The sequence below is a fragment of the Haemaphysalis longicornis genome, unplaced genomic scaffold (genome assembly GCF_048455015.1).
Source record: "Haemaphysalis longicornis isolate Haplotype H1 unplaced genomic scaffold, Haemaphysalis longicornis Haplotype H1 scaffold_7, whole genome shotgun sequence".
In the NCBI taxonomy this organism is placed as follows: domain Eukaryota; kingdom Metazoa; phylum Arthropoda; class Arachnida; order Ixodida; family Ixodidae; genus Haemaphysalis; species Haemaphysalis longicornis.
The window spans coordinates 34,347,986-34,361,344 of record NW_027526422.1 but is presented as its reverse complement, the minus strand read 5'-3'; the positions used below and the strand labels follow the sequence as shown (position 1 = coordinate 34,361,344).

Genomic DNA, 13,359 nt, shown 5'->3' with positions numbered 1-13,359 from the left:
AGAGCGAACGATCTCCGTCTCCTCCTTCCAGAGGTGGAGAGGGTGGTTGTCTTTCCACAACCCCGGTCTATTTGCGTCGACTGCAGGGACAAGGCTTGTCGCATAGACTTCCACTTGCTCCTTCCTGCGCTGTACCAATTCATTTCTCCTCACCAAACGCCTTTACTTCGCCCTCACGCCGAGTTATCGGTTTTCTTCGACCTGTTAGCGGCAGGTCTCTTGCCGTCACTCCTCCGCACTGCATGCTCAGCCCGACTCCTCTTATTTGCTAGGGCGTGTTACACTCGACGTTTCTCTCTGATGCAAGACGCTCATTTTCTATCTCTGCGTGTCGCGTTGGTGACGGCCTCGAAGGGCGAAGCCCACCGACGTGCGCTCAGGTTGCAGAGGCAAGCAAAGAGAGTGCTTTATTCAGAATGGCATCACATGATGATGATGATGACTAGAGACCCTCCCTTTGCTTCGGGACGTCGGTTGTCACCAACCGAGTAGCCTGTGTTATTCTACTTATTTGTCCTAACCTTCACTAAACTCATGGGTTAGACCCCCCCCCCCCCCCCTTCTCCCCTTGACATATATACCCTCGAGTTAGCCCCCTGATGGTAGAACCATACAAATCGAAACTGAAAACAAAATCACAGATGCTACACAGACATTCTTCTTTCCGCGGCTCCCTTGGCCGACCAAGTTTTCTTCTACGTGCTTAGTGAGTGCGCAACCTTGTGCCCGTAAATTATCCCCTGTGATCGAATTAGTTGTATACTTGTTTTGTAGTTACAGAGCTGGCCTATTGTGCACTACTTGAGAGTGTTTTCCGAGTGCTGTCAAGCATGTAGTAATTCTGCTCCCGATTTTCTTCTGGTGGTCTGGATCGGCACTAACAACTTGCCCAATATAGTTATCCATCTTATTCATCCACCTTATGGCCTACTATGAATGTAGTGCTTTGTGCATGTATGTTTATCGTTATCATACTTATCTCTGACCCTACGACTGAGCTTTCCAAGTACACTTCTCAAAGATCCCTTTGCCGGTCACCTCATAAATCACTGAACAATACGACCAAATCCGCTAATCTCAAGGGGCCCGAATATTTTCCGGTTACTCGAGGTTCCTCAATACCCGCTCTAGACATGCCGTAAATTTCGGCGAGATGGCGTCCCATTGCCTGACGCTCTATAGGAAGGAACTTCCCTTGATGACGCGTTATTGTGGCCGTATATTCTCTGTACAAGTCCCCAACAACATTATGTACGCCTCCTCTACTCCTATTGTCCCAGTGTTTGAATCAACTGAAGCAGTTTCTACTGAATCAAAGGCTTGATTGTAGTTTTATACATGACACATAAGCAGGGTGATTATACCCCGCGTATTTCTGCACTACGAGGTTGATGACAAGAATGCGGTTTATTGTTGAGTACCCCTTACTAAACCATTCTATTAGCTCGGTTGTTCGATATCTGTAGGGTGTTACTTATGCTGCTATCTATTTTTTTTTTTCAATGTAAAAACTCTTTATTTTTCATAAACAAAGACTAAGGGTACGGGGACAAAAGGTACACATAAGTACCTGACTGGGTCCCTGCTCCCTTTGAGACATCAGCAGCAGTACAAAGTTACAAGACGAGAGAAAAAAAATAAAAATTCAGTACAACTGGTAACCGAGCAAACAAAAAAACAACAAATTTTCAAGTACTCGCAACACTTCGCGTAACAGTGTGAGCATAACACAACATATCATCACAAAATAACATATATATAAACTTACAAAGAACGGAACTTCAAAGGGAATTATTTATACAAAAAAAAGAGAGGTACATATACAACACAGGATGCCAATAGCTAAATTTACTTATAAAATAAGTCAAAATAGAGATCTTGCAAAACAGTATTCTCGTAATATTCGTTTAAAGGAATTTGGAGGACATGTTTCGATAATCTCACCGATATCTGCATTATCATTTAGGAATTTAGGAATGAGATAGTGCATGGTCTTTAAGCCATAGTTTGTTCTAATACGGGGTAACCTGTAGTTTATTTTTCTGAATTGAAAACTATCGTTCATTGATAGATATGTTTGCTGAAATTCATGACGATTTATGCGCATTTCCTTATAGACATATAATGCTAAGTTGTACATATGTAGCTGTTGTATATTGAGTATTTCATGTGCTTCTCTGAACTGTCTGGTACTCTGTCGGGAACCTAGATTTTCTAGAGCCCGAATAGCTTTTTTCTGCGTTATGGTTAGCTTTAAAATATTAGAACGATTTGTTAAGCCCCAGACTAAAAGGCAGTAATTTAATTGTGATTGGAACATTGCATAATACACAGTTAGTCTGAAACTCTTGGGAATTTTATCCCGGAGTTTCCATAGTGCGCCAGTAACCTTAGATAGCTTCAGTAATAGTTGATTAGTATGCTCGTTCCACGTAAGAAATTCATCAAAATATACGCCAAGAAATTTGATACTGTTCACAGATTTAATACCTTCCTTTGAAAAATAGAGTTCAGGATTCTTATCTAAAGGAGTGTTTCTAGCTCTGAAAATTACGCACTTGGTTTTTTTTGTATTTAGCTCCAGATCATTTGTCAATAGCCAAGCGGAGAGTTCCTTAAGCCAATCGTTCGCTACTATTTCAAGATCTCCCATGTTATCACCAGTAAAAAACACGTTAGTGTCGTCGGCATATAGTATAATATCTTGCGTTTGCGGTATATTGCATATGTCATTTATATATAGTAAAAAAAGGAGAGGTCCTAAAATGGAACCTTGTGGGACACTTTTCGTGATATTTTGATATTGTGATGCATATTCACCGAGCATTACATACTGTTTACGATTATTAAGATAACTTTCAATGAGGCTATGCGCATTTCCCCTTATTCCATAGCTGTCTAACTTTTTCAATAATATACGGTGATTTACGGAATCAAATGCCTTTTTTATATCAAGGAATATTCCAATTGTGTAAAGCTTTTTTTCGATGTTTTCAATAAGCTTTTCCTTGATTGTAAGTAGGGCCAGTTCCGTAGACTTTCCCTTTACAAAGCCGAATTTAGGTACACAACTTCTATATAACAGTTGTGAGCTGATGCGTATGTCCTTATTTCGCTCTTTGGCGTCGCTCTTCTTGTAAATGAGGGTTATGCTGGCGTTTTTTCGTCCCAGTTGAATATTCAATGTCCCGAGATATTGGGAACACTTTTGCAAGTATATGATGTCACGAGTAAACGTTACTTCAGCGGTTATTGTGTCGTCGGCTGCGGCTTTGCCTATTCATTTCCTTGAATGCATTTTCCATTTTGCCTTTAATTAGAGCTAGAACCTCACGAACCAAGCTGATTCATTCAGCAGTGCTTCTTCGCCAAGCATTGGTCGAACTTCTCCGCTACTTTCAGCTTTTCCTTTTGCTACTGTCACTATCTCATTTATGTCGTTCGGTGTACACATATCTCAGTAGCAAGTTTCTAATATTGCCGCGAACCATACATTGGGTTTGTTTATTTGTGTTTTGCTTTTACCGCCCGGCTGCGACGGTCTGTGTTATCTCTGCGCCAAGGGAAGCGCGTGTTCCATTCTTTCTTTCTGTGCCGCATGTGTTATCTGTCGTGATAGGGAGAGCATTCCGATCTAACGTGAACAGCCCAGAATAATCTTCTTGGATCTACTATGTTCTCGATGTGAATCGACGTTTCGAGAACCACGCGCGCCGAAAGATAAAAAGCCTGCAGTGCGGACGCCGGAGCATTCGATTCGACGACACTCGCCTGTGCAAGTCACTTTGTTGACCGCTGCTTCGCCGCCTCTGTATTCTTTAGAGTTGTTAGGGGAGCACAAGTTCGCTCCAATAAACTTGTTTCTCCTTCAAGACAACTGCGTCGTCCTTGTCTTCGTGACATCTGGTGGAGGTGCGGGGTACTAAGCCTTTATGCTCTCTACGACATCTCGAAGCCGCCCAGCCAGTCCAACCAGAGAAAGCCCCCGACTGCAAGGATTGCTACCCGAGTTCGGTCTTCTGCCAGAAGGGCCCAAGAGAAGGAACGCTGCAACCAACACCATGGTGCAAGAAACAACGCCGCCAATCATCCTGCAGCAGCCCCGAGAACCGCCATCGTTCCGGGGAGCCCCCGCTGAAGACCCCGAAGAATGGTTGGAGAAGCTGGAGCGCGTCCGTATCTTCAACAGTTGGGACGACGAAGAAACTTTCCTGCATGTCTTCTTTTAATTAGGAGATGCTGCTCGAACTTGGTTCGAGAACCATGAGAGCTCTTTGACCGACTGGACTCAATTCAAGAGGGAGTTCCTTAAGACCTTCACTACCGTGGTGAGAAAAGAGCGAGCTGCGCTTTTGCTTGAAACTCGAACGCAGCACCCCAACGAAGGAGTCGTGATTTTCGTTGAGGAGATGAAGCGACTTTTTCGTCGTGCGAACCCTGAAATGACCGAGGAAAAGAAGCTCAGGTTTCTAATGCGAGGAGTGAAGCAAGAGCTTTTTGCTTGTCTAGTCCGTAACCCTCCGAAGACAGTGGCGGAATTCGCGTCTGAGGCGGCCGCGATGGAGAAGACGCTAGAAATTCGAACGAGGCAGTACGACCGCCCTGTCAACGCGCTGTTCTCGGAGACCATCGGTGCCGCAAATGGAAGCTCCGATACATTGCGAGAGACCATCCGAGCAGTGGTCAGGGAGGAGCTTCGGAAGCTTTTTCCAACGACACCGCAACCTCAAGTGGCTTCCCTGACCGACGTAATCCGAGAAGAAGTCCAAAACGCACTGGGAACTTCTACGCCGTCGGAAGCACCCCGCGAACCACAAGCCATGACCTACTCCTCGGCTGTTCGTCAACCCCGCCCTGCTCCAACCCGTCGTCAAGAGGCCGAGCCATACCGCCGTCCAATGCCGCCCGCCCGACGCCCTGTAGACCAATACCAGACGCCAAGGAAGACCGATGTGTGGCGAACGCCCGATAATCGCCCGCTGTGCTACCACTGCGGAGAGGCCGACCACATCTACCGTCGCTGTCCCTACAAGAGGCTCGGTTTGCGAGGGTTCTCTGTCGACGCCCCACGCCCCCGATACGGCCAGCGCCCTGCTGAGATCGAAGAATACCTCTCCAACACCAACCGAGGACCAGCCCGCTTCAACCGTTCACCGTCGCCCTACCCGTCTCAGTCACCGAACCGCCGCAGCACTGCTGACTTCTCACGTGGAAGGTCTCCCAGACCACGCGGGGGAAACTAAAAGCAGCAACTTCGGGAGGTAAAGTTGCACAACGGCGGAAAAATGAAAACCCTCCAACGACGCAGCGACTCGCTGAAGACCATCATTCACGACATGCCCTCATCCCGACGACCCGACCTAGCCCTAACGAGACTCCTGAACACGACGACAGCTACACGGCGCGACGCGTACCCGACCTGACCGAGACGTCCGTTGAGAAGACGACGACAACGACGATGCCCACTGCCCGACCATCAACACGTACAAGCAGAGATACGACGCCCCGACGAACCCGGAACTCGAGGAAGACTGCATCTGACGTCAAGGTGTCCATCGACGGCTTTGACGTAGTCGCCCTCGTAGACACGGGAGCTGACTATTCGGTAATGAGCGGACCATTTGCGTCTAAACTGAAGAAAGTTATGACCAGATGGGACGGTCCGCACATACGCACAGCAGGAGGCCACCTCGTGACGCCAAGTGGAACGTGCACATCGCGCGTCACCATAGACGGCACAACGTACCCTGCGGCGTTCGTCGTTCTGCCTAACTGCTCCCGCGACGTAATTCTTGGAATGGACTTTTTATGGACAACGGTGCAATAATCGATCTGCAGACCAAGTCAATAACTTTTTCCCCCAATCACTCCATGACGCCGGAACCGAACCCCGAACGACGGGCTGCTGTAAGGATTGCCGATGATCATGTCACCCTGCCACCCCGCGCAAGCTTGATGGTCGCAGTCTACTGTGAAGATGCTGCTCCTGACGTCGACGCTATCGTAGACACTGATCAAAGGGTGCTTCTCGACCGTGGTGTGTCGGTCGCAAGAGGCATTGCGCTCTTCAAGGAACACCAATCCCACATTTTGGTTACTAATTTTACCGAGGAGTACCAGCATTTAAACAAGGGCGCGGCAATTGCATTCCTCGAAGAAGCGCAAGAAGCAAGTGACGTGATTGCGGTCGCCGACTTTGAACGCACACCCGTAGAAACCTTCAAGCTCCCGCAGCCCTTCGACGTGAATCCGGCGCTACCGCAAGAACAAGGGAACAAATTATTGGCTTTGCTGCGTCGCTATAGCGAATGTTTTTCGTCGAGCGCAAAACTACGTCAGACCCCTCTAGCGAAGCACCGAATAATAACCGAATAATAAGCGACAGACTACATGACGCGCTACGCAGAGACCGCCGCTCTTCCGAGGGGGACTGCACAAGAAGTGGCAAAGTTCTTTATAAGCCAAGTTGTGCTGCTACATGGAACCCCGGAAGTCCTAATCACCGACCGCGGAACGGCATTTACTGCGGAGCTGATGCAAGGAGTATTACGCTACAGCAACACGGATCACCGAAGAACGACGGCGTACCACCCCCAAACGAACGGATTAACAGAACGTCTGAACAAGACAATCGCAGATATGCTGTCAATGTACGTTGACGTTGAACATAAGACTTGGGACGAAGTGCTCCCGTATGTCACGTTTGCGTACAACACGGCTATCCAGGAGACGATGCAGCTGACGCCGTTCGAGCTTGTCTACGGTAGAAGGCCGACTACGATGCTCGACGCCATGCTTCCGCATGTAGAAGACGACGACCTCAACGCCGACGTCCACGGATATCTTCAACGTGCGGAGGAGGCCAGCCAGCTCGCTCGAGTTCGTATAACGGACCAGCAGCTGGTGGATGCGGGCCGCTACAACCTCCGACGCCGAGACGCCGAGTACCAACCAGGCGATCGTGTGTGGGTTTGGACTCCCATCCGACGACGCGGACTCAGTGAGAAGCTCCTGCGACGGTATTTCGGACCCTACCAGATTCTACGACGTGTCGGCCAACTTACCTACGAGGTGATCCCCGATGGTGATTCCGGAACATCACGACGACGCACGCGGCCCGAAGTCGTCCACGTGGTTCGCTTAAAACCTTTCTACGGTCGATAACGAATTTTATTTTTATTTTCGGACTGTCGCTTATGTTAGCATCGGGTCGATGCACTCTTAGAGGGGGGGGGGGGGGTAATGCCGCGAACCATACATTGGGTTTGTTTATTTGTGTTTTGCTTTTACCGCCCGGCTGCGCCGGTCTGTGTTATCTCTGCGCCAAGGGAAGCGCGTGTTCCATTCTTTCTTTCTGTGCCGCATGTGCTATCTGTCGTGATAGGGAGAGCATTCCGATCTAACGTGAACAGCCCAGAATAATCTTCTTGGATCTACTATGTTCTCGATGTGAATCGACGTTTCGAGAACCACGCGCGCCGAAAGATAAAAAGCCTGCAGTGCGGACGCCGGAGCATTCGATTCGACGACACTCGCCTGTGCAAGTCACTTTGTTGACCGCTGCTTCGCCGCCTCTGTATTCTTTTGAGTTGTTAGGCGAGCACAAGTTCGCTCCAATAAACTTGTTTCTCCTTCAAGACAACTGCGTCGTCCTCGTCTTCGTGACAATATGTTACCATTAGGCTCACTTCTTTGTTCAACATGCGACCTCTCTCTACAGAGACCCTGCAAATGCTAGCGCATTTTAGTGCGCGTTTTTTAGCGTTGGTCTAGCCAAAAGTGGAGCGAGGTTTTGTTGTTGTTTGGAAGAGCAAGTTTGGTAGCGGCGTACCTTGCAGGTGGTAAGGGTACGCCGCGCCACTGCGTCAGGCCTCTTTTCCTGCAGATGGGGCAGCGTGAAAACATGAAGACCCCGAACACTGCAGCCCATAGCGCAACGGGGGAGCCGTCCGAACCCTCGTCCACGGCTGCTGCCGGCACGGGCGGCACGGCCGGTGACATAGAGAACGAGAACGAGAACAAGGGGGATCTGTCGGACGTGGTCGGCCGCGTGGGCCGCTTCAGCTGGACCGTGCTGGCATACGAAGTGGTGGCCATGTTCTCGATGGCGCTGCACAACCTGGCGCACAGTCAGACCAGCCTCTCGGACAAGGACCACTGGTGCCGGCTGCCCGACCCTCCGGGGAACACGACGCTTGACGAGTGGAAGAGCCTCAACATTCCCAGGCACGTTGTTGACGCGCATACAGTCAGTGCATGCACCTCGAGGAGATAGCCGACATTCGCGAGACCACTGCTGTGGCCGAGCGGCAAAAGCTGCTAAGCGAATAGTCGGGGGTCATGTCACTAGCTGCGACTTCTGTAATACGGTAGAGCAGGAATAAATACGCGTTTGAAGGGACATCTCCACGCGTGTACGGCATGAAGCCCGCGCTTAGCTGTCTGCTACGCCTTGACTGTTAGCCCAGGCGTCGCTTCCTTGTGGTCAGCTCGAAGTTCTGGAAATTGACAACGGATAAGGGCAAAACCACAATCACCTTTGGCCGAAACTTCGTAAGTGCATTGCGAAGTGAAGCACACGTGGAAACCTATATCCCCTATGTGCCCGTGAACGGGAGGTATTGCGTGGCTGCACGACAGATGGCGTGATTTGTTTTCCCGCTACACACCACAGTTTTTTGGGGGAACACGGGGTACGACGTACGGGGTAACTTTCGCGCTTATGTGATAATTTGACTCGCGCGCTGGCGATGTTTAAAAGCGCTGCATGAGACGAGAAACCAAAACACGAAGAAGAAAGACACACAGTAGCGCACTGTGAGTATTCTTTGTTTTCGTCCGTCGTCTCGTGCAGCACTTTGATACATCGCCAGTGATGTACCACCACGCCCAAACTCTGCTGCTGATTAATCGGCGTGTTTTCGACGTGCTTCTCACATAACAGGGAGCCGGACGGCATGCTGAGCCGTTGCCGCGTGTTTGTCGAGACTGCTGCGGAACCGCCGGAGGCCAACGAGACGCTGGAGAGCGTGCCGTGCACGACCAGGGACTTCAACGTCTCCCAAGGCGCCGCTCTGTCCATCGTGAAGCAGGTGGTCGCTTTTAGCCCAAAAGGGTACCATGTTGGGCTAGTTGGTGGCGAGATACAAAGGAAGCAACAGCGCACGTTTGGACGATGGACGGACAGAAACGCACACCACAAGTGCTGACTGTCAACTGGTCGCTTTATTACAAATTGCGGAAAATAAATAGCACACTTACATGAAAAGAACAACTGGCGCGTACAGAAGAGAGGGGAAGATTGCCTATTCAAACCGTACCGAATTTATCGCGACATTCGCTTTCTCTGGCCTCCAAGAATACGTGATATCCTATTGCGTGATAGCTATCGAAGGCACTCCGCCACCGCTTTCGATCGGTCTACTGTGAAACAACGTACACTGGGAACGTTGCTCACACTTTCCAAGAATCAACTACAGTAAACTCCCGTTAAGACGGACTCAAATAGAACGTGACAATCCGTCTTTTTTTCGCATTGTGCACGTTAGAAGAGAGCAACAGTGTCGTTTGTCTTAACTCTTAACCATGAAATTTCACTTAACCGAGTTAATCTTAACGAGAGTCTACTGTATTTGCTAGTTGATTTTCTATCAAAGTGTACAAGTACAGAGTTTTTTCATCACTTATGTCAGGCTGTCTTGAGTGGAAGTGTTCGATGAGATAGCATTTAGTGTACTTCACTCTAGTATTTACTCAAATAAAAGCCGCAAATATATAGGATTTCTAACGTATTATAGTCACTGAAATAATATCTATTCTTCTTTCTACACCCTATGCCAACGCACGCCATAAGGTTTTGAGCTGAGCTGTCTTGAAATGGCCAAAGCAACGGCACCTTTATATGCGAAGCATATCTCGACATTCCTCAAAAGCCTCCTTAAAAGTTGAACATTAAGCAAAATGATTCTGATCGTTGCGGTTGCTATGCGTAGTAACCTATTTCTCTCTGTCTGGACAAATTTCTTCTCACCTAGTCTCATATTTATATTTCCAGCATCTGTACGCGCCACGTTGTTGATGCCAGGAACCGGATGAAGACGGCAAGGGGAAGAGGGGATTTGAGATATGGGGTGTTAGAAGAGGTTTCGATGACAGGCTTCGCGTTTAAAAGTTATAGTTTATCGGCTAAACGTGGCGTCTTGTATAAAATTTGTACTTCGTTGAGAACCGCTTGAACACCGTAGTAAAACGCAGCTTGCGACAAATGTTACCACAGATGTAAACAGTTCTTTGGTATCGGCAAGTTCTCGGCGCAACGGAGCCAAACAGGAATTTAGAACCAATTTCAACGCGTGTGTTATAAGAAACAGCCCTTTCGATGGCACGGCTAAGCGAGAAAGCAGACACTGTTCGTTACAATAGGTGCGATTGAAATGGTCACGGTAAATTTTCAGCAGAACAATTACACATTATAACGTTGGTTGGGAGTGTAACTAACAATATCTTTTTATTATGCTTTGCCTTTCAGCGGACGAGTTAAGCTGTAGTTGAAATAATTTTGCGCTGCATCAGTTCTGTCCGCGGTACCCGAAAGTTGTGTGAGTTTACGGACAATTAAATTCAGTTGTTTAGACACAAATTATGGCTGAAACAGGAGCGTGAAGGGTAACGTGGTGTTTGTGCCACCACGGCTTCAATATTACGGTCATATTTATTAATATGAAGGTTTAAACACATTGGCTCAAAGTGTTGAAAAACAACAAACTTACTTTTTTCCCCTTTTTTTATTAACTGCCCAGTGGGACCTCACCTGCGAACGAGAGTGGATGTTCTTGGCGGGCGAAACGGCCTACCTTTCGGGCTCCCTCACTGGACTCGCAATATCCGGTCTTCTCGCAGATAAGTGAGCGATGAAGAAAGGCAGTTGACGCTGTCTCATCTCACCAAGTGCCTGATTTAAGGAAGAAATTTTGATTGCCCTGTAGTCAGGCAATGGGTATTTGGGATGGCTTATTCGTTTATTTCTACAATCATCTTTATAAATTTTGTTGAATTTTGTTTTGTTTATTTGTTTCGTTCTACAATAATTTTTTTTAAATAAGCCATCTTTATAGAGTTGGCTTTATAAATTGCGCAGATCAAACCCCTTAGCCTGGTCTTTAAAGGAAAGGGTTGGTTTCAATAGCCCTTTGCAACATAGCCCTTTGCATCTTTGTGAAGCTTTAATGCAGAAAGGAAATAACATGTCTTCAACCATGACAATCACCTATTGTAAGCCAATACCAAACAGAATAACAAAACTTAACCAAATTTCAACATTCAACACTGAATAGGACATAAAATATAACAAAAACAGATCTTTCAGTATGCCTTCGGTGTATAACTTGCGTATTTAGGTAGGCTATGCTGGTTTCTTTTTTCTCGTAGTCTAGGAACCGTCACAAAGTGCTTTCCCACAAATATTGGCATTGTTTTTTTATGCGTAAACGTAGGAGCTTCAAACACGCATGGTCTGTTTTTTTGTGATGAGAAATGCCGAGGAGGGGGAGAGGAGGGGTTGGGGCGCCAGCCTGTCTCGCAGTTTGGGAGCGTGACGTCACGGTCAGATCGCAGGCGCACGGGTATCCTAGTGGGAAGCGTCAGGTGCAGGAGGGGGATGTCGCGTGGCGGTGTCCTTGTGTCGGCGCATTTGGCCAAGGAGAGTAAAAACAGATGACAGAGCCTCAAATATTTAGCATCTAAAAGAAACAAAGCCGTCTTAACAGAACACAAAGCAATATCCGAAGAAAATAATTGGATCTCAGCAGAACTCCAAAAATGGGTTCGTGCTTGCGCACTTCTATCGGGGCTGCAAGAAATCGTCCTTTATTTTTTTTATTTCTGAGAACCCTTTTCCCGTAAATATTCACGCAACTCCCAACACACGAATTTCGTTATACAGTTTGTTGCACTGGCGAAGGCGAACAAGAGCCGGTAGCGTACTGGGCGAGCGGCTAGCAGGGGGAGTTGCCTGCCGTTCCGACCATGAAGAGCCGAAGCAAACCGTAACTTGTTTAATGCATGACCAGGAGAGAACAGCGATGATACAGGTAGCAGCACACTGGCGTGCGTACAACGAGACAACTAGAACGGGCAGAGAAACGTTCTCCGCAAAGGCCTAGGACGCACTGCCCACTCGTTGAGAAAGAGGGCCTTTTTATAGTATCCAATGCAACAGTCAAAACGAGCATTAGAGAGTCGACACGTCAGAGTCAAACACACGCATGCAAAAGCACTCTCTCAGAGTGGGAGAAGCGTTGACTCAGACGCCGCTGCCGCCAACGGCCGCTGCGGCAAGCCCCTGCAGACTCGAGAGGGTTCTGGCTGCACCGCATTCTCTGTCGAAGGAGCGGGCACCGACTTGCACGGTTCAACGCTAGGTGGCTTTCACCTTACATCTTCAGTGCTATGCGAAAAAGTACTAGGGTGCATCCTCGCGCTGTGCATTGCTGAAGCCTGAGCGCCGCGTCAGCGCACCTCCCCCCCACGTTGATTCATAACAGGCTGAGCGTCTGAGAGTGGTGAGCAGAATTGTATAACAAGAAGCAAAGAGACACGCGGGCACTTCGTTTATAATGTTTATTTGTGCACATGTTGGGCCCACTACATGTGCTGCATCACCACATTTGTAGGTACGGGCGCAAGACCACGGTCTGTGTCTCATCGGTGTTGCTCCAAATGACCGGCCTGTTAGTCCTCGGCACGCACAGCTTCGCCCTCTTCGCCTGCCTGCGCTTCTTCGTATCGGCTTCCATCTCGGCGATTGCCTACACAAGCTACATCTTGCGTGAGTTGCGAATTGGTACTGCACCGGCACGGGCCCTCTTAACTTAAGTTGAGGACGGGAGCGAGTTTCGGGAATTTGAAGACTTAAAGGGACCCCTCAACCTTTTCGATAAGCGCTTTCACTCTTTCCATCGAGTGTGGAAACACTGCGAAAGCTAGTTATCGCCAGCCCGTAGCTCGGCACTGCGTGATTTGCTCGTCGCAGCAGATGCGCCTTCCATTTATGCATTGTTTTTGTGGCTTTATTCTTAAAGTGGCTGTCGAATGCGTTAATTGCTGCAACTAAAAGAAAGCCGGCCAATAGCTGCTACACCGCTGTAATGACGTAATTCCAGCCGTCGAAGAACGTCAAGACCGGGAAAGAGAGAACGATCTTTTAAGCGAGTTTACAAGTTATCTGATGGGCATAGAGCCCCAAGTCTTGGCTGAGGTACTGTGCGACCCCCTAATCTAATTAATGGGCGTGTTGGTTAATTCTATATACGTTCTGCAAGCATTTAAGATTTTTTTTAAAGTTGAAAATAGTGTTTCAGG

The 13,359-nt window shown here is 48.2% G+C and overlaps 1 protein-coding gene across 1 annotated transcript in view; it reads left to right on the top strand.

Annotated features, from left to right (window-relative positions):
• The first annotated feature begins 8,451 nt into the window (after window positions 1-8,451).
• The window catches only part of LOC144146245 (uncharacterized), a 57,903-nt gene continuing 52,995 nt past the window's right edge, over window positions 8,452-13,359 (top strand). The window contains exons 1-3 of the mRNA XM_077678209.1: window positions 8,452-9,092; window positions 10,800-10,903; window positions 12,672-12,826. Coding sequence (XP_077534335.1) covers window positions 8,958-9,092; window positions 10,800-10,903; window positions 12,672-12,826 — 394 coding nt within the window. The 5' untranslated portion in view covers window positions 8,452-8,957. The remainder of the gene's footprint in view (window positions 9,093-10,799; window positions 10,904-12,671; window positions 12,827-13,359) is intronic.